This window comes from Tamandua tetradactyla, chromosome 5 (assembly GCF_023851605.1).
Source record: "Tamandua tetradactyla isolate mTamTet1 chromosome 5, mTamTet1.pri, whole genome shotgun sequence".
Lineage (NCBI taxonomy): Eukaryota > Metazoa > Chordata > Mammalia > Pilosa > Myrmecophagidae > Tamandua > Tamandua tetradactyla.
The window spans coordinates 11,457,344-11,475,810 of NC_135331.1; the positions used below are offsets into that span (position 1 = coordinate 11,457,344).

Consider the following 18,467-nt stretch of genomic DNA (forward strand, 5'->3'; position numbering starts at 1 on the left):
GAAAGTAGTTATTAAACTTACCAAGTTCAAATTAACCCAGACGATGAGAAAACAGCATGGACAGAGATTATGTCACATGATTTGGAAAAATCACAGCTCAAGTTCCTTCTCTCCAAATAAATATCTCACCACTCTATTTTAGACTTTCAGAAATTTATTTATATCCAGGTTAGAGCTCAAAGAATATGAGCATCTGTATTATAATCCATTTTGGAAAACAAGAATGTTTGAGGGAAGACAAATCCAAATTGAGCCTGTGTGGTTTCCAGAGTAATTTATTCATTAAATTCTATTCACTATGCCATCAACAGTTCTCCTGTGTGTATTGTGCTGATAAATAGACACTGAGAGGATTTAACAAGTTCTTCATTTAATAAGTCTGAATTCATTTTTACCACATGGTATTGTACACTGTCATCTGTTGAAACAGATTTCTTTTTAACAGATCTTAGTTTAAAAAAGTCATAGATACTGTGAGTTTTGTATAAACTGGTGGATAGTAAGTTAGTTCCTTTGTTTTGACTTATAAGCCTCAACTTCACCGCAGAATAAAGAATGTAGGCCAAAGAAAGCATAATCGGTCACTCGTATAGAACAGTATTGTTTCTATAATTTGAAGCTTTCTGAATGGTCGGGTTCAGGCCTGATGCAACTGTAAAAAGATTACTTAATGAATAGACTATATATGGAAATTGTACAAAATGTTAACTTTAATCATTAATATCTTAAACAGTACTATATTACTAATTGCTATTTGAAATCAAAAACCTGTTTGAATCCCCTAGAAGATGGCATGTGTACATAACCATGCCACCTAGTGTCAATATAGATCTCAACAGAAACTTTGGCTTTAGGAAAGAGTCACAAACATTTAAAACAATGGCTTTAATCATCATTTTAAGTATACGGTAGGGGAAAAGTGTGCTTTAATTAAATATACATCATACCAGTGATGCTGGCAAGATTGAAAGTTACTCCTAATGTTGACAGCTATAAAAACTAGTTTGTACATGATAAGACAATGAGAGAAAAAAGCAATCCCTTTGAAACAAATTTTTAAAATTAAAAAAATGTTCACAGTGGTTTGTTTTGACAGTATGCATTTTATAACAATAACATGTACAGATTCAGAGCACCCTAGGGCTCTCTTTATATCCTAAAGAAAACAAACATTTACATTATTCATGAGTTGTACTGAATTAAAAAAGATCAATGGTACACCTACCCCTTAGACAGGTTAAAATGTCCTGGGGTGTACAGTTTTAACACCATCATTGAAGTTGTTTGCAAAAGGAATAGAGAATTAAAAAACAAAACGAAATACTATTTTTGGGAATGGAAAAGTCTTTCATTTGCTGTTATAACCAGCAAATGCCACTCATTAAATCAAAATTGGCAGGGGGAGTGCCCCACAAACATACATCTATTTGAGCAAGCTGACCAGTACACGTTACAGTTTTAAAAATGAAGGTTATATACTATATGTTACAAGTCCCAACCAGGCAGTGTCAAAATGACATCTATTTCTTTGCTTGCTTTGTGATCATACCCCTTGGTGGTGTTACAGGTCTAGTGGCATTTGGCTTCTTTTTCTCCGCAGGCTTTAATATCTGAAAAGATTCCAAAGACAGTGCATTTTAGAAAACATATTTGGTCCACATCTTGAGATTCTTTTAACTTCCCTCAAATCTCCTGTTCAGAAAGCTTTTTGATTTCATTTGTTTAAAATTGGCTCAGTTCGCAGAACCTGCCCAAGCCCCCCCAAAAAAGCCTCAGAATTCCGAAAGCCTAATGAGCATATTAATACAAATCAAGCAAGCATGTAAACATTTTTGTAACCTTGCTATGATGAACAGATAAAATATATAATCTGGGCATGTTATTTTGCTTCTAGATAAAACAACTTTCTGTAGCGTATACTTGGTAGTATCTTTAGGATACCCATCCTGGTCTAAGTGGGAAGGTAGTTCTCAACCCCTAGGGGATCCTTTCATATCTGAGTTGCAAGCTCTTCACAATATAATAACTGGTATTGCTTTTTTTTTTTAAACAGTTCAAATGCACAGCAAAAGCACATGCTCGAAGGAAGATGAATGTGGGCATTCACCATAGTAGGTGAAGCTACTACAGTTTTAATGTATTTAACTGGTAAATGACACATGACTCCAGTAGCTGCTGTATTTCTGCTTACGAATGAACAAGTGAGAAAAACACTGAAGCAGACTTTATGTAAAAATGAATGCTTTTGTGTCAAATGAAGGCCAAATTACGTCATGGTGAACAAAGGTTTTGTAGAGATTAGATGAGAACAACGTGGTAGTAGAATCGAGTAATAACAGAGCAACAGTACTATCTCATGTACAGGTGGTGATCTCATTTTTAGCAGAAAATCAGTGACACTACGGTTTGGCATTACAGTAAAAGAGCCATAAGCATAAGGAGTGAAGAAGCTGTCTAATGTTTTTCCTATTTAAGTAATATAAAAACCATTAAATTATTAACACCAGGGGAAAGGGCCCATGAAAATTTTTTAAAGAATATTTTCACAGTACTATATTACCATAGAGTAATATATGGGCTCTTAAAATATTTAAGTTTTAAGTTACTGCTAAATATTTAACATTTAAGTTACTAAAGCTGGATTAAGGGGAAATAAAAAATTTAACCTACTCAATAAAAATGAACAATAGGCAGAAACTATTTTTTTTTAAAGCAGCAAAAACTGAGATACAATAAAAGGAAATAATGTTGAAAACATGTTATACCTGAAAAGAACACATAAGCGTTTCATCCACACTCATCATGGCACCTGCATTGTCAAACTCTCCACAATAATTGGGTGCAGAAAACAGAGTGACCAACTGCCTCTTGGCAAAAAATTCATATCCATCTTCAACCACCTTGGGGAGAAAATTTTTTCATTATAAGTAGGGGCAAAATTATGATGAGTAAAACCACTCTTCAGTTTCCCACTGAGCCTGATATCCTGTAGACTGTTTCCAGAGACATTTTGTATAAATAAGCAATACCTACCCACCAAAATCAACAAGGAGAATCTGTGCTCACACACATGCTCTTAAGTGTACATGTAAAATTCAAAATCAATACCTGATGGGCTCTACATATAAGATCCAAATCATGCTTATGGAGAAATTTTGCAACCACTTCTGCACCAAATGTGAAGGACACTCCTCTGTCATTTTCACCCCAGCCTAAGACATCTTTATCGGGGTCAGACCACAAAAGATCACAAAGAAGACCTTGATCTGGTACATCAGTTGGTCGCATAATTCGCCGAATCTGCTCCATAGATTGAAGATCTGGTGATAAACCTATTAAATGAAGGGGGTGGGTAGGAAATAGAAGAAAATAACTTTTAAAAGGATGCTATCACTGTTAACAAATAACACTACAGTCTATAGAGACTCAATGACTAATATCTAAGCTTAAGATCTACAGTTATGTTTTGCCAATGATCCATCCTTTAGGGTAATTATATTTCTTTGTTTTGTTTTTAAAAAATAAATAAAAACTTCAACAGAGTAAGTCCAGTAATTTATTCTAATCCATAGGGCAGAGGATGCTTTTGGAGGTGGTTACCTCAGTATTACAGAATTCTATAAAATTAAAATCCTGTGACTTTTAAACTACAACTGTGCCCAATCCCCTGAGCTTATGAGAATAATGGCAATGTACATACTATATTTTATTACTGATTACTTTAACACCTGGGCATAGAAGATAGCGACTCAGGTGTGATGGAGCACACTTACAGTGAGTTTCAAATCTACTGGACCAGCATAGATATAATTTATGACCATTTGTGTTACAAATCACAGGCCCAACTCTATTAAAACCCATTTAGTCTAGGAGGGGCAGGGATAATGCCCCTACTAAAATACATTACATTGATTTTTTGAAGGCTACCTAATTTCGAAAAGAAATCCCCCTTTTTGCAATTACTGCTTTAATATGAAGCACAATTACCGAACAAAGCAACACTGAAATTCCAATTCAGATGTAGAAGACAGCATCTTTGAATTACTGAAGAAAAATAATAGCCTCTAAAAACTGCAGTCAGAAAAATTTCTCAAATGGAAGGTCTATTTACATTTTCAATATTCTAGAGGATCTGTGGAACAGCAAATCCACTCTTCATTTAATATTTTAAAATATTTTTTGCTCTGTTTTCAATCAAACTGGTACACAACCTATAATTCCTTTAACATACTTCAACTTCTTCCAAAGTTATCCTCAAGTATACCAGGGTAAAACCGTGGTACCATGTATCAACAAAGAAGAGTAATGCGACAGAGGAAGTTAACACAATTACTCCTGAACACCAAAGTGTCTATCCTTTAGAAGGAATTGTAATCTACATGGAACTAAAATCAGCCTGCATACCTCCATGACAGCAGAATATTTTCTCATCCACGATGGCTGCTATCGGTAAACAGTTAAAGCAGTCTGTGAAAGTTTTCCATAGTTTAATGTTGTATCTTCTTTTACCTACAAAAAGTTTAGGATGGTTAAAGGGATTGCGCTAAGAATAAACGTCCCAAAGCAAAGGTTCTGATTACCTTTTAACTAAATAAAAACTATCCATTTATTAAAAACCCCAAAGAGCTTGTGATATTTGGAAATGACACTTGGAACTATTTGATCTATAAGCAACAATTCAATTTTCACAGGAAATACTGAAACCTAGTCTGTTTTGTACAATCTCAACCGACAGGTAAGCTCCCTATTTACAGAGGCAATTTACAAACTAATCTCTGAGAGCTAACCCTCCTCCTTTTTCCTGTTTAATAACCTACTGATAACAGACAACCCCTAGTCCCTCAATCCTTACAGCAGAAGGCATACTAAGTATAGAGAATATAGACTGCTTATTGCAGGCACTACAGCTATCTGTTCCTAACATTATGCTTTAGAAACTCAGAACTTTCCCACAGAAACAATACTAGTGTGGCTAAACTGCCCTCACCAACCCTGTGATTTCATGTATGCTAGAATCAGAATGCCCTTCTGACAAAAGAACTATAAATTCTTTAAGGCATTGTTTTTACAGGAAAATTAAGTTCTGAGTTAAAAACAAACTCACAAACATTTAAAGTGTCATTCTGTCTGAACTGGTTGGGGACTACCAAACTACTGGGGTGCCTGAGTCACCTGTACCTCACCATGCTAAGAAAACTGAAAGCCAAAGCACAACCTCTTTATCGTGAAACCAGGAGTTTGTCCTTAGCCTCTTCTCCTTTCTTATCCTGGGGAGCAAAAGGGCATTTCTAGGTTGAAACCTGTACCTCTTCTTGGGGTGGGGGGTGGGATTTACACAGGGCTTAGGATGTAACGCAAATCCACAAACATCTTGATATATCATTTGCTGGAGGAAGACTATTGTCTGTCTTTCCTCCTAATTGCTCTGGTTTCTCTAGGACTGTGGTATAATTCACCACAGCTCATCTTGTTTTATATTTCTTTAGAAAACACTTAATTCTCTGTCCCTATCATCCTTCACTGGAGGGTTCTGGAAGCATAACAGAACTCTCCCTTAAGCCTGAAGGGAAACCTGTGCACAATTATCAACTCTGATTTCAAAATAATACTAGCAATAATACAAAAGAGAGGCCCAACTGTCTTAACTCCACTTACAATGTGATTTACTTCTGGTGTCTACTCTTCTACTGAAGCCTCTCTCTCTGAACAATCACCCAGTGGCTCCCTTTCTTGTACTGCCTGTATTTTTCCTTTTCCTCTGCACTTGTCACTGCCAACTGGTGATACTTTCCTTTCTTGAAGCCTACCTATATTTCTTGTTTCTTTAATCATGTTACTCCAGCTCCTCTTTCCTATTCCTTTGCTATCTTTCAGGCTTGTCCATCGAAAACTTCCTATTCTTCTCTGAGCATCTTAACTAAGTCCTGGGCCCCTGCTTTCTGTCCTCACTACATTTCCTCCCAAAGGTCACTTCAGACTGCTAAGAATACCTGGCTCCAACAAAGTCTAGCCTGGGTAATCACCAGAGCCCCGACAAGCTTCTAAATTTCATGATGTTGAACCACAATTCCTAATGCAGTTTCATATTAATACAGACCAGACAGCTCAGGTACCAGAAAAGGATCAACAACCATTCACATTTTACTTCATAAGATGTTTCAGTCTTCCCATCACCTTACCCATAAAACTCAAAAATAGGAAATGGTATAAAGGATACTTATTTTACTTAGGGACCAAGCATATCATTTAAAGCAGTGGTTTTTAATTGCTGTGTGGAAATCTACACTTCAACTTTCATTTTAATAAAACGACCGAAGGATTAAAAAAAAAAAAGCCTGCAAACCATCTTGATTTAAAGTCATCTATACAGATGACACTTTTATGTCCACAAGTACATTGGATGGAAAATTATATTTGTCTGATGGGAGAAGCTTGAGTACAGGTCTAGAAATGTGTCTTGATGGCCAAACAGGAGTCAAAGTTGAGACCAAAGGTGACCTTTTAAATCATTTTTAAAGGCTCCTGAATTAAATATAAAGCAAAACTGTGTAGCCAATATTGTCAGGATATATGTCACAATACAGAATTATCTGGATTTGAACTTCATCACATCAAAGTACTTGCTGAGCTAGCAGCTGTGTAAAAAGGAACCCTTTCCTAATCCCTTTAAGTACCAGCATCTAACAAATATCAAAACATAATTTATTACAAAAAAACTCCTGCTTCTGTTTCACTGCCTTGCCAGTACTTCTCTGATACAGCCTCTTTCTCAATGTCAGAGTCTTATTGCTGGGACAAGTCAGGCCAGAACCCAAAGGACCTTTTCCCCAGTAGCCTTCCAAGAGCATTAATCTCATCCGCTAGATGGAAGCGCTTCAAAGTCCAAGACCAAGGAAACATCTAGCTGTGGGAGGGTGGTGGCAGGAGGGCTCAAACCTAACCTTTTCAGCACTGCATTTCTAACTAATAACTGGCTGAACACACCTGTGTCAAATTAAGATGGCAAAAAAACATCATACCCTGAGAGACTTCACAAGGCTATGACTGTAGCCAAGTGGGCCACAGTGCTTTACTTGTCTGGTGGTTTTCTTACTAGTGTTAATAACTTGAATTCCTTAGCCGCCCCTCCTTCCTAATCAGAACCCTCTCCTGGTAGAAATGACGAGCACAAAAGCATGGAGCTAAGGATTCAAAACCTTTTTTTAATGCCATTATAGTCACTTTAAACAACCCCTCTACCAAAACCATTTCCAAGGCTTTAAGAATAGTTTCTAACTTTTACCAACTAAACAATGACCAACTTTCAAGTCAGAGATTCAAAATGGGTCATAAAAAATACTTGCATACAATTCTGCTTTCTTCTTTCAGCACTTTTCCTGGGTCCATATGTGCCAGAAGGAAAACACTAGCCCAACACCACAAATTTTAAAAACAAATTGGCATATTTTAAGCATCCATCTACATGAAGTGTTCAAAAAAGTTTGGAGCTGCAGTGATAGTTCTAGAAGTCACTTAAAATAGATAAATTTTATGGAATAAAACTATATCTCAGTAAAGCTGTTAAAAACAAAACTACCGGTCAGGCCACAGTGGCTCAGCAGGCAGAGTTCTCGTCTGCCATGCCAGAGACCCGGGTTCGATTTCCAGTGCCTGCCCACGCAAAAAAAAAAAAAACAAAAAACAAAATCAAGCAAACAAAAAAAAAAAACCAAAACAAACGACCTACCTCTTTGGATAGAGTTGTACTAAGAACTAAGTTTTACCTGATCATATTCACAATGACTATCTTAGAGAATCAAACAATGTGATTATTACTTGCTGAGCTGATCCATCACTTCCTAACAGAAACCAGGACATTATCATACTGCAGAGGCAGTGTTCTTTTTCTAGCCCAAGAAAGAAAAAACTAAGATAAAAGCAAGGTAATGATGCAGAAAACATGGGAGATTATAACACAGCATCCAAACTCTCACAAACCTTAACAAAAGAAGTATGTGACAATTCAGTTTATGACAAAGTATCTTAATGCCAATAACTCTTCCTTAGACAGCAAAAGAACTTACATTCATCATAAAATCCATAAATTCTATTGATGCTGGCACATTCGTGGTTTCCTCGGAGAAGAAAAAAATTCTCGGGATATTTGATTTTATAGGCCAATAAGAGGCAGATAGTCTCCAATGACTGCTTTCCTCTGTCCACATAGTCCCCAAGAAACAGGTAGTTGCTTTCAGGTGGGAAACCACCATACTCAAAAAGTCGAAGCAAATCATAGTACTGCCCATGGATATCACCTACAAGCAAGAATTTTGTTACATTGTGTTTCCATATTTATGGCTCAACAGACTAAAAAACCTTTGGAAAGACATTCTTTACTCTTATTACACAATGGCATTAACCTCTTATGAGTCTAATTTGAACGTTAACACTTAGTAATTTCCAACCTTGGATCATATTTAACTCAACCAAGCTTAATAAAAATGTTAAATGTTCACGTGTCTGCCCAACACTTCATGCAAAACTCAAGTAATGAAGAATTTATGTTGTGGAAAGGAGTACCAGTGCCTATGCCTGCCTTCTTGCCAAGTAAGTCGGTTTTCCCCTCAGGCCAGTTGATCAATATCAGAGCCCGACAGTCACAGACACTGTGTCAGCAAGTGACCGCTCTCTAGGGAGCCCTGGCCAGCAGCAACAAAGGCCCACACTCTCCCCACCAACACATGAGGTTTTGAATTTCTCCCTGCTAGATAATGCCAAAGAGCACTTTACCTTAAAACACACATAGGATTTTATCAATGTAGTCAAATATGCTAGAGGAATATATTATTATCTACATGAAGTACACTGTGTTGTTGAGTTAAAAATATCAATTATCAGCATTTATCCTGCATATAGCTGAAACCACAAAGCTAGAATCGAGGAAGTTGTTTTTCTTAACCATTGTTACTTTAAGATTAAATATAATTCCCTACATTTTCACATAGTTCAGACCTTTTCTTAGTTCTCCATTCTTGGTTTCATTCCATTTTCGGCAATCTTTCAAAAAAAATCACTTTTAGAAAATTGGAATTCTAAGTAAACTAAGTCCATTCAAAGCTAGTTACTTAAAAAAATATATATATTTAACTTAACCTTAAGTAGCTCCAGGTTATTCATAAAGAGTAGATGGTTATGCTGGCTAAAACAAGGTCATAAGTAGAATCATGACTTATGCTACCCAATCATGAAATCAAAGATACCCATTTGGCATGCTAAAACTTACCACATATTTTGAGTGGTGCTTCAAGTTCTAGTAGGATAGGCTGACTGAGAAAGATCTCACGAGACTTTAAGCACAATCCTCTGATTTCATTCTCCTGTAGCTGGACGTTCTTACCAGGCTTGGACCCTCTCACTGTAAGAGATGAAAACTCCAATTAGTCAAATGAAGTAAATATATGATTTTATGTAAAATTAAAAGTATCTGAACAGATAGAAATTTCAGATGAACAGGGGGCAAAAACATGATGTCACTTGCTCTGACTGGCTTTATTTTTAAGACTTGTACAAAGAATATGGCTTTCATGCCTAATAAGATTCTTAAAATCTTAGAGGGGTAAGTATAACAAGCTCTGTACTCTAGAACTCCACCTACTACATGAGACCAAAGGAAAAGAGGTTTATTTGTCTAAAACCTAAATTTTCTGTAGCACATAATGTAACTTAACCTGTCTGGACAGCTCATTTAAACAACCCAAACACCTGACTGAGAATGAGGGTTTATAACTCTGTTTAACTTAAAGTAATACTCAGATACATCCAAGAGTATGTTGGACAGTCAGTTAAAATGTACTGGCAAAGTGCCCTGAGGGATGGGAGAAAAAACATAGAACTATTAAGCTTTACCACCAGGGAAACCCCTGATACCGTGAATAGGCCCAATTCTTTATCCTGAGGCTTAATTTTATGAAGCTTATTTCTGTAGTGGAGAAGTTAAGCCTACCTATAGTTATGACTAAGAGTCTTCCAGAAAACCTCTTTTGTTGCTCAGATGTAGCCTTGTTGTCTAAGCCCAACTCTGCAAGTAAAATAATCATCCTCCCCTGCCCCAGATGTGACAGGACATCCAGAAGTGAAAATCTCCTTGGCAATGTAGCTTTGACAACACCTTCCCGACCAAAAGGCAGAAAAGAAGTGTAAAAAAACAAGGTATCAATGGCTAAGAGAGTTCAAATAGAGTCCAGAGGCTATTCTGGAGGCTACTTTAATGCAAGCTTTAGCTAGATATCACTTATTACCATGGTTTGCCAAACCCCAACCAAAACCATTTCTGTTCACCCTAAAGAACACCTAAGGCTCTATCTAAGAATCTATAAAGTTTCATGTACTAAGATTACTTTCCAGAAACTTACAACCACCAGATGGGCTCCTAGACCAGATTAGTACTGAAACCCAGAGAGGCCAACCTGTTCAAGAACAGCAACTAGATCCATACCCCTATCCCGTATTATCAACAACCTTTTCCAATATGAAAAAAGTTAAAAAGCAGAGAGCCCAAATGCCCCTAAAGATCGGGAGAAGGATCAAAGGAGAATTACACAGTTTACACATATGAGTCCTAATTAGATTGATATTTCTTTCAGTCTCCAGTATCTTGGAGTAGCTAGAAGGAAAAATTGAGGAACAGTAACCCATCCCAAACTCTGAAATCTGTTCTCTAACTACTTGCTACAATGTATTTTGCCAATTTATTGCCTTCTTGTAGATATATTTCATAATGAAAAAAGAAAAAATCTTATGATTAAAAAAATTTAATCAGGTCTTCAACACCAAGTAAGACTTCTTTATAGTATTCTGAACAAGGGGTAGCCATCCTGCTTGTTTATGAATACTAATGGCTAGAAAGGCCTTCCTTTTTCTACTGGCTGAAATTAAACTATAGATAGCACAGGTGGAGGCCTCATTTTTGCATCCAAGCCAAGCAATCAGCCTTTCCAACCTACAGCCTCCCACCAGGACAGCCCTTCTTACATTCAGTTTTTTGTTCTCCAGACTTAAAAAGAATTAGTATTTGTACAGCACTTAGGAGAGTTTTAGAGACTGCCACATTACCAAAGTTTGTCCTAAGAATTATTCTTTTAAAATGTTGGATGAGAAATATCTGCAGCCCTCCCGACATGAATATTTTTAGACAACCATGGTATTTTTTCACGGGCCCCTTTTAATTATCTAAGAAAAAATTTTAATGTTTCCATTTCATTAAGAATGACACAGGTTCAGCACACATTTTGCTGTGCCTCTAATTCCTGGGCTTGCACTTGTGTTTACAATCATGACTGTACATTGCAAAGGATGTCAGAGTGTACTGTAAGAAAGGTCTCCCGGTAATCTGAACAGATGAAAAGTGACCAGAGACAGAATTCCTCACACAGCATAGGGGCACACTAAACTTAGAAGTATTTGTACTAGACACAGTTCTTGTCACTGTCAAAGTGGAAGCACAAGAATCCTCTGTCCTTTTAACAGTTCATTTATAAGTTAGTAGCAGGAAATGAAGAAATTTTCTGTTTTGATTCTAACAGATTAGACAGCATTTAATACAGATTAAACAACTGCTAAATTCACCTTAATTTTACAGTTATTAAATGATCCCCCCCTCCATTAAACTGGCAGTCAAGAATTGCTTCCTGGCAGTTTGATTAAATACAGAGCTTGATCATCCTCAATTTGCAATCGAAGCCGTAATATTTGTTTTGTGCAAAAGATTTATGAAAACAGGCATTTTTCTGAGTTAGAACTGAAGTAAAAACATAGGACCAGACTAAATATTCTGAGGCTGTCTCATTCGACCATTAAAGTCAATATCAAGTGAGCTTGATATTGCTTTAGCAAACCTACCATTAAACCAAAGTTACTAATTTAATTTTTATTGGCTTAGGGGATTTTGTTTGGATTCAAATGATAAAATCACTTTGGCCTAATGGATGAATAAGAGCAATAAGCATAACTAGTTTGTACCTAGCTTTGGTCTGTAAATATTTTTTTTTCCATTAAAAGGGCTGTATTTATTACCAAGTCAGAGAAAATACAGCTCTAGGTGGAGCCATCCTTCAGCCTGAAATGTCTCTAAAACTCTGAATTCTCTGAAGAAACAAGTTTTGAATGAACACTGCGCATAAACGGGAGCTGTGTTTTTCAATGAAAAATAGTAAGAAAGGAAGACAAGAGGGAAGAGACAAACCCTTCAAATACACAATGAAAAGAAAATGGTAAGAGAACAGTACTGAACTGGAGCGCCAGGAGCTCAAAGTTCCTTTATCAAGTCTAGGCAGCCTTGGGCAAATCACGTCACTACTATGGGCCCAAGAACATAAAACTGAAATAAAATTAAAGTCTCTTTGTGATCACCTTTTTGTGATCAAAGTGTTACAAGATGAGAAGGGAAAGCAGAGTGATGATACTCTTTGAGGGAAGAAAGAAACAAACAAAAAATGTTTTTTTTCCCAGAACAATCACATTAGCGTTTCCTTTTAACAAACTACACATGGTAGTGATCTCCAGAAACGCAGCTGATGGGAAGATGGTGGGTTCCCTGCTTCAATGGTCAGAAAACTCTGATCATTAATGATTTCACAATTTGCCCAGAAGCTTGGGCAGATCACCTAGCAGGAAAGTTCACTTTCAGCAAGCTTCTGGTTTCAACCTGTATCTTTTCTTAGCAGAGTCTCAGACTAGTGAATAAGTACCCAACTCTAGGTTTTTCAGGAAACTATTTCTGCAGTAAGTGGCTCACACCTATGTAGACCAGTCAACACTCACTAGAGTTTTAAAGCCCTGACCGGGTTCTGCGCATGCTGGGAGAAACTAGCACAAAAAGGAGCTTCTAGGAGGAAAATTTCAAGACTGTTACCTTGTGATACCTATAGATAAAGTTCAAATAGATATCAAATTATCTCAGGGAAATGCAACATACTCCAACAAATAAAAATTCCATTCTACAGTATAGCATTTTCTAAGAAATGAGAATTCTAGGAACTGCATGGAAATAAAGTCAGCAGACATTGTGAACATGTAGGTTAGGGATTAATACATTAAAATACAACTTAGACATTAAGTGTGACTTTTTTTAAGTAAAAGCATTTCTTTATCTGGCTAGAAAGAGAGATTCAGAAATGTTAGCAGAGGTTCAGGAGCATATCATAAAAACTTCCATGTAATTTTACTGAAAACGAACTGAGAACCTGAAGTAAAAATACATCAGCAACTATCTGCAATGTCAGCTTTTCTCATCAACAAGAGTAACTTTCCTGAAACCAGTCAACAAGCAAAGAGATGAAAGTTTTGAAAGGAAGTTTAAGACTGCTTTGGGGTTACTTACGAGGAATAAAAATAGTATAGTTGGTCCTTAATTGTTGAAAAAAAGAAAAGTTATATTAAAGAACAGCACACATGCACAAAGCCTCAGTGGAATAATTAAGTTTTAGAACCTGAGAATGGCACAACCTATACAAAAATCAGTCAAGAAATTTTGCTATTTTAATAATCCTATTAAAATAGGAGGTAATCTTTTTTTTTTTTTTTGAGGGAGGAAGGGAAGGAAAGACAGAGAGAAGGAAGGAAGGATAGAAGGAAGGAAAGGAAACATCTTCTTGTTTTATTGTATTTTTGTTTGTTTGTTTGTTTTTTTACATGGGCTGGGGCCGGGAATCGAACCGAGGTCCTCCGGCATGGCAGGCAAGCACTTTGCCCGCTGAGCCACCGCGGCCCGCCCATAGGAGGTAATCTTAAGAGTATGCCACATCATATTCATTTCAATGAATCAGTAACCTCACGGTATGTGACAGATTTAGGAAAAGAAGAACTTACAGCAAAACAATACTACCAGTGAATATCTGCAACATTAAATTTTCTCACAGACTGAATCTTTTCTAGGAAAAAATATAAACCACAAAAAAGTATTATCTTTTTGGTTTTACTGCAAAGACATCAGCAGGAAGACTTCTACTTTAAATAAGACTTTCCAGTTCGTTTTCTCATCCATAAAGCAATTCACACCCAGATCATTCCTTTCACATTTCATTCTTTAAGGTCGACTAATAAGCCCAATTGTATGCTTCAGGATCAACAATCCTCACCTAGCCAAGCGGAAAGACTGCCACAAGCTTTCGCGAAACAGTCACAGGTCTGAGACTAGTTTCAAAGGCATAAAACATTTTCACCAACTTCTCTTGCTGACTGACAGGCTACTTACTACTAAGGCATTTTTCCCAGTGCTGCCTATTCTAAGGCAGAAAGCCTGGACCTCTGCTCATGTACATAAAACTTCAAACAAACCAAATAACATATTTCATTACTGCTTCCTGCTAATAGGCATGAAGGCACTGCAGGCACAACAATAATCCTTCTGATGCCGTGGTTTAAAAAATGGATTTGTCAAACTCTCAAGCTGCAGATCATCTATCACTGGTCAAGTTTTCCTTGTCTCCCAGCAGGAGAGGATGTGGGTACACAACTGACACGCAAAAGGGGAGAAGGGCAAGGGGCTCACAACACAGGCTTCTCAGAAGTTAGAATTAGAAACATATGACTTTGATATTGTTCTTTTTAACAGAATTCCTATATTAACAGATTACAAGAAAAGCCTCCAACTATTAAAATTGACTTGCAAAAAAATAATTGCAGATGTCTCATTAGAAAAGATCACTGTTGTTTTCTCAGCATTTTAAGAACTCTTTTTTGACATTATGTCTGTCCTTTCTTACCTCTAGGACCAGGAGCCTCTGCCTTTTTAACATGAGTATACAGAAACCTAGGTTATTTTAATAATTTTAGTGTTTCAGAATATCTGAATACTATCGTCAAAAGAACCCTTACTAGTGAACCTCTGTTTAGATCACCAAACAAGTTGGGCAATTTTACAGTATGGCACGAACTCCCAATTTGACAACAGCTATCTTCAGAACAAAGATGCTTTTGCAAACTACAATGTGAAGTAAGTTACAACCACTTGCTGTGCAAGAAAAGCGCTAGCCATCACTGACCCTTGAATGGGGTCGCTTACAAAATAAGTCTGCCCTCAAAACTGACCTTTCTCCAATGTACAATATCCGAATACTGATTTCTTTTCTCTCTAAATCCCCCAAGTTTTATTGTGTAGTATTTATATAAGTGAACCTCAGTCATACTAGGAAATAACTTGAATAATTTATCTATCAACAGGAAGGCAGAGCTTCCTTGGATAAAATTTCTGAGGTGGGACACAGAAGTGATACTTCAGCTTAAGGAAAAACTAAACATTTATAGTAGAAAAAGAACTGCGAAGCTAGTGAGTAAGGTCTAAACCAGCATTCTGTTTTTCTTAAACTGGACTTAAGTTTGAGTTGTCTTTTCAGTGCTAACCAAGGACTTACACTGATAGCTTGTACAGTCCTTGACCATAAAGATCAGACACTCTGAACACATAAAAAATGTCTAACAATGTCACAAAACTCCTTTTCTCTCCATTTTCAGATTTATTTAATCTAATTAAATTTTTTAGGCTTGAAAAAGGCTTTTGGGGCATTACAAAATTCAATAACTTTATTGAATCTCTCAACTTTGATGGATACTTATCCTCAAGGAATCCTCTTCAACTGTTTCCCTGCCAATCTAACATCCATGAGACAAGAATTTAACTATGTTGTGCAGCTACAGTATTCCCAAGGAATTAAAATGCACTGCTTTATTCTATTATTTGTAGTGAAAAATGAAAATTTCAAAATCTGGTTTTCAAGTACAGCATAACGCATTAAGAGGGATTATTAAGAAACAGTGATTGATCTCATTTTACATGAGCCAAGCTCATCAAGGCAACAAGATTAAATTAACAAAGCCTGTTATGTGACTACAGAGACAATTATGGGCAAAACCAGAACTTCAGTTGAGACCTAAATACATATATATATTCCTGTACAGAAGTATAGTTAATTTAAGATTTTAAATGAAAATATTTAATAAAAGTTTCTTTCCCACTGCAAAAGTTTTAATCAGTTTCTAACAGAGTACTGCTACACAGAAATCAAAGAACTGTACTGACTAGTACGGAAAGCATTTGAATATTTTTTATAGCCTGTGTTTCTTATAATAAATCCCAGGAACTGAATGACAAGGATTTCACCTGCAAATGGCAGTGTCATTAACAGCACTTCAGGGTTTCTTATACATATTCTGTGGGTTGTTCTTTTAAGAAAGCTAGAAAGTACTGCAAAAGAAAAAAAAAGGCACTGATTTAAGAAAAGGAAGAGTTTTTTAGGAGTTTCATTTTAATGATTTACTTCAAAAGTTCTGCAAATTCTAACACCAGAGGTGCCCAACTGTTCATACTCTCCTCTATCACACATTTAAATTCCAACAATATTTTAGGACAGCATAAAGGCAAAAAGCAGTTAAAACTCAGACAAATCTACACGATTTAGTGCCTAAATCAAGAATGAGAATTACTTGAACTCTTCCAAAGTCTGGGAAAGATGTTTGTATTAGGAGATATGCTCTGGAATACCCACGTAGTTCTATGTGGCCTCCCTCTTTAAAATCTGAAGCTCACCGCTTTCCATATCAATAAGAATCAATTGCCAGGCACCTCACAAGTCTTAGGTCCGCCAACACGAAAGCTTTAACTTAACCTTTTCTTAACCATGGGACACTTCCATTTTCCTTTACACATTGGGTCATCTATAGGATGAGAGTTGAAATGTAGAGAGTTCTGGCTCCTGGCTTTGAAACCTGTCACTACCTGTGTGACCTTGGACAAATGACTTCACCTCTCTGTGTCTTAAGTTTCGTATGTACAACGGGAAAAATAATAGCACCTACCCCATAAGGTTATGAGAATGAAATTAAATCTGTAAAGGGATGCCAGACACATAGTGAAGTCCTTAGAAGTGTTGGCTATTATTATTGTTAGAATCTGAAGAACGCAAAGCGCTGGACCCAGACCCTGGTACACTGGAAAGATAATGACACAGTCATCGCTGATTTCAAGTTCACAAGCACGCTCATGAAAAAGGGCGCGGAGCCCTATCGAAGATAAGGAAGGATAACTTAAAAGGTTATCTGGGGGTTAGGGAGAGATGAATTCTTACGTCCCCTTCAGATAATGAGCGTTCACTACCAAGTATGAAGAAATGGAACCCCGACCCCAGTCCACACACACAAAAAAGAAAGCAAGATATGAATAAAGCCCCCAAACCCGATGAAACCAACTCCCCTAATAAATTGCTTTTTGAGAAAAAGTACCAGAAACTCGATCCTGGCCAGAATAAAGCACGGTACACGCCGTCCTGCAGGTTGAACCGAGCCCCCCCAATCTCCTCTCCCAAGACCCGTCGTCCAGTTTGCCGGGGGGAGAGGGGGGGATGGGGGAGGAGAGAGTATGGGTGGGAAACGTGGGGGTAGGCGGCGGAATTTTCAAATTTTACAGGCAGGAGGAAGGCTGCAGCCTCGTGTAACGAATGAGCCGGGCCGGGAGAGGCCGCGGGCTGGGTCAGGTTCGGGACCCGGCCCGGCCTCCCTCCGGCCGGCGGCAGCCCCTGGCCCCGCGGGCCAACTTGCGGGCTCGCTCCCCTCACCGCCGCAAGCCCAACCGGCTTCCCAACTCCCCTCCCGCGAGCCCCGGGGCCGCCTGCCGCCCCTGGGCCCAGCTCCCCTCAGCCCGCCCGCCGCCCCCCTCACCTTCCAGCAGCCGTTGGATGATGCTGTCGATGTTGAGTTTATCTATATCCGCCATCGCCTTCCCGCCGCCGACCCTCCCGCAGCGGCGCCACCGCCGGCTCGCGCTCGGGACCCACACCTCCTTTCCCACGCCACGAGCACACAGACGGTGGTGGCGGCGGTGGCAGCAGCCGCGGCGGGTCCCCCCCCAGCCGCCCCGCTCCCTGCTTCCTCCTTCTCTCCCCGCTGGAACCACGAGAAGAACAAAATGGCCGATGACTGCTTAGCCAGCCTCGGGCGGCGCACGGATGCGAGCGGGGGAGTGCAGCGGCCCGGCCGGGACTTCTTTACGGGCCATAGGGCGCGCCGAAGGGGGCGGAGTCCGGACGCTGGAAAGGGGGCGGAGCCAGAGCGCGGGTAGGGGCAGGAGACGGTTGAGCGTAACTTGCGAGCGCACGGGATCCTTCCGCCAAGCGGGCCGAGCAAATAGGCCCTTCTGGCCGGAGCGGGAGTTGTAAAGTTGCACGCGGGAATTGGGGCTGGAGGGGACGGTCCAGATATGCGCCCTAGCGACTTCGGCCTTCGTCGGATCAAGTTCTTTGAGGCCAGATGTTTTCAGACCTGGCATGTGGAAGACCGACTAGGCATTTCAAGGGCTCCTGGAATTTGCCCTTTAAAATAAATCTGGTTTGGGAGTGGAAAGGGAGATTATTAAAGAGAAGTAGGTAGACTTCTTTTGCATTCAAATTTTCTGGGATTGAGAGGAGAAAGGAGAGGTTTGTCTGGTTGCTTTAAAAACC

The 18,467-nt window shown here is 38.5% G+C and overlaps 1 protein-coding gene across 2 annotated transcripts; it reads right to left on the reverse strand.

Annotated features, from left to right (window-relative positions):
• Nucleotides 1-259: 259 nt before the first annotated feature.
• On the reverse strand, nt 260-17,958 carry PPP1CC (protein phosphatase 1 catalytic subunit gamma). Of its 2 annotated transcripts, none has more exons than XM_077159841.1 (8): nt 17,689-17,958; nt 9,263-9,394; nt 8,064-8,294; nt 4,405-4,509; nt 3,109-3,332; nt 2,766-2,900; nt 1,550-1,610; nt 260-652 (listed from the first exon to the last, which is right to left on the reverse strand). In XM_077159841.1, the coding sequence occupies exons 1-8, from the start codon at nt 17,741-17,743 to the stop codon at nt 582-584; spliced, it is 1,014 nt and encodes a 337-aa protein (XP_077015956.1). In that variant the 5' UTR covers nt 17,744-17,958; the 3' UTR covers nt 260-581. The 2 variants fall into 2 exon arrangements, with proteins under 2 accessions (XP_077015956.1, XP_077015957.1); XM_077159842.1 differs by lacking the exon at nt 17,689-17,958 and adding an exon at nt 16,136-16,169.
• Between the last annotated feature and the right edge of the window lie 509 nt (nt 17,959-18,467).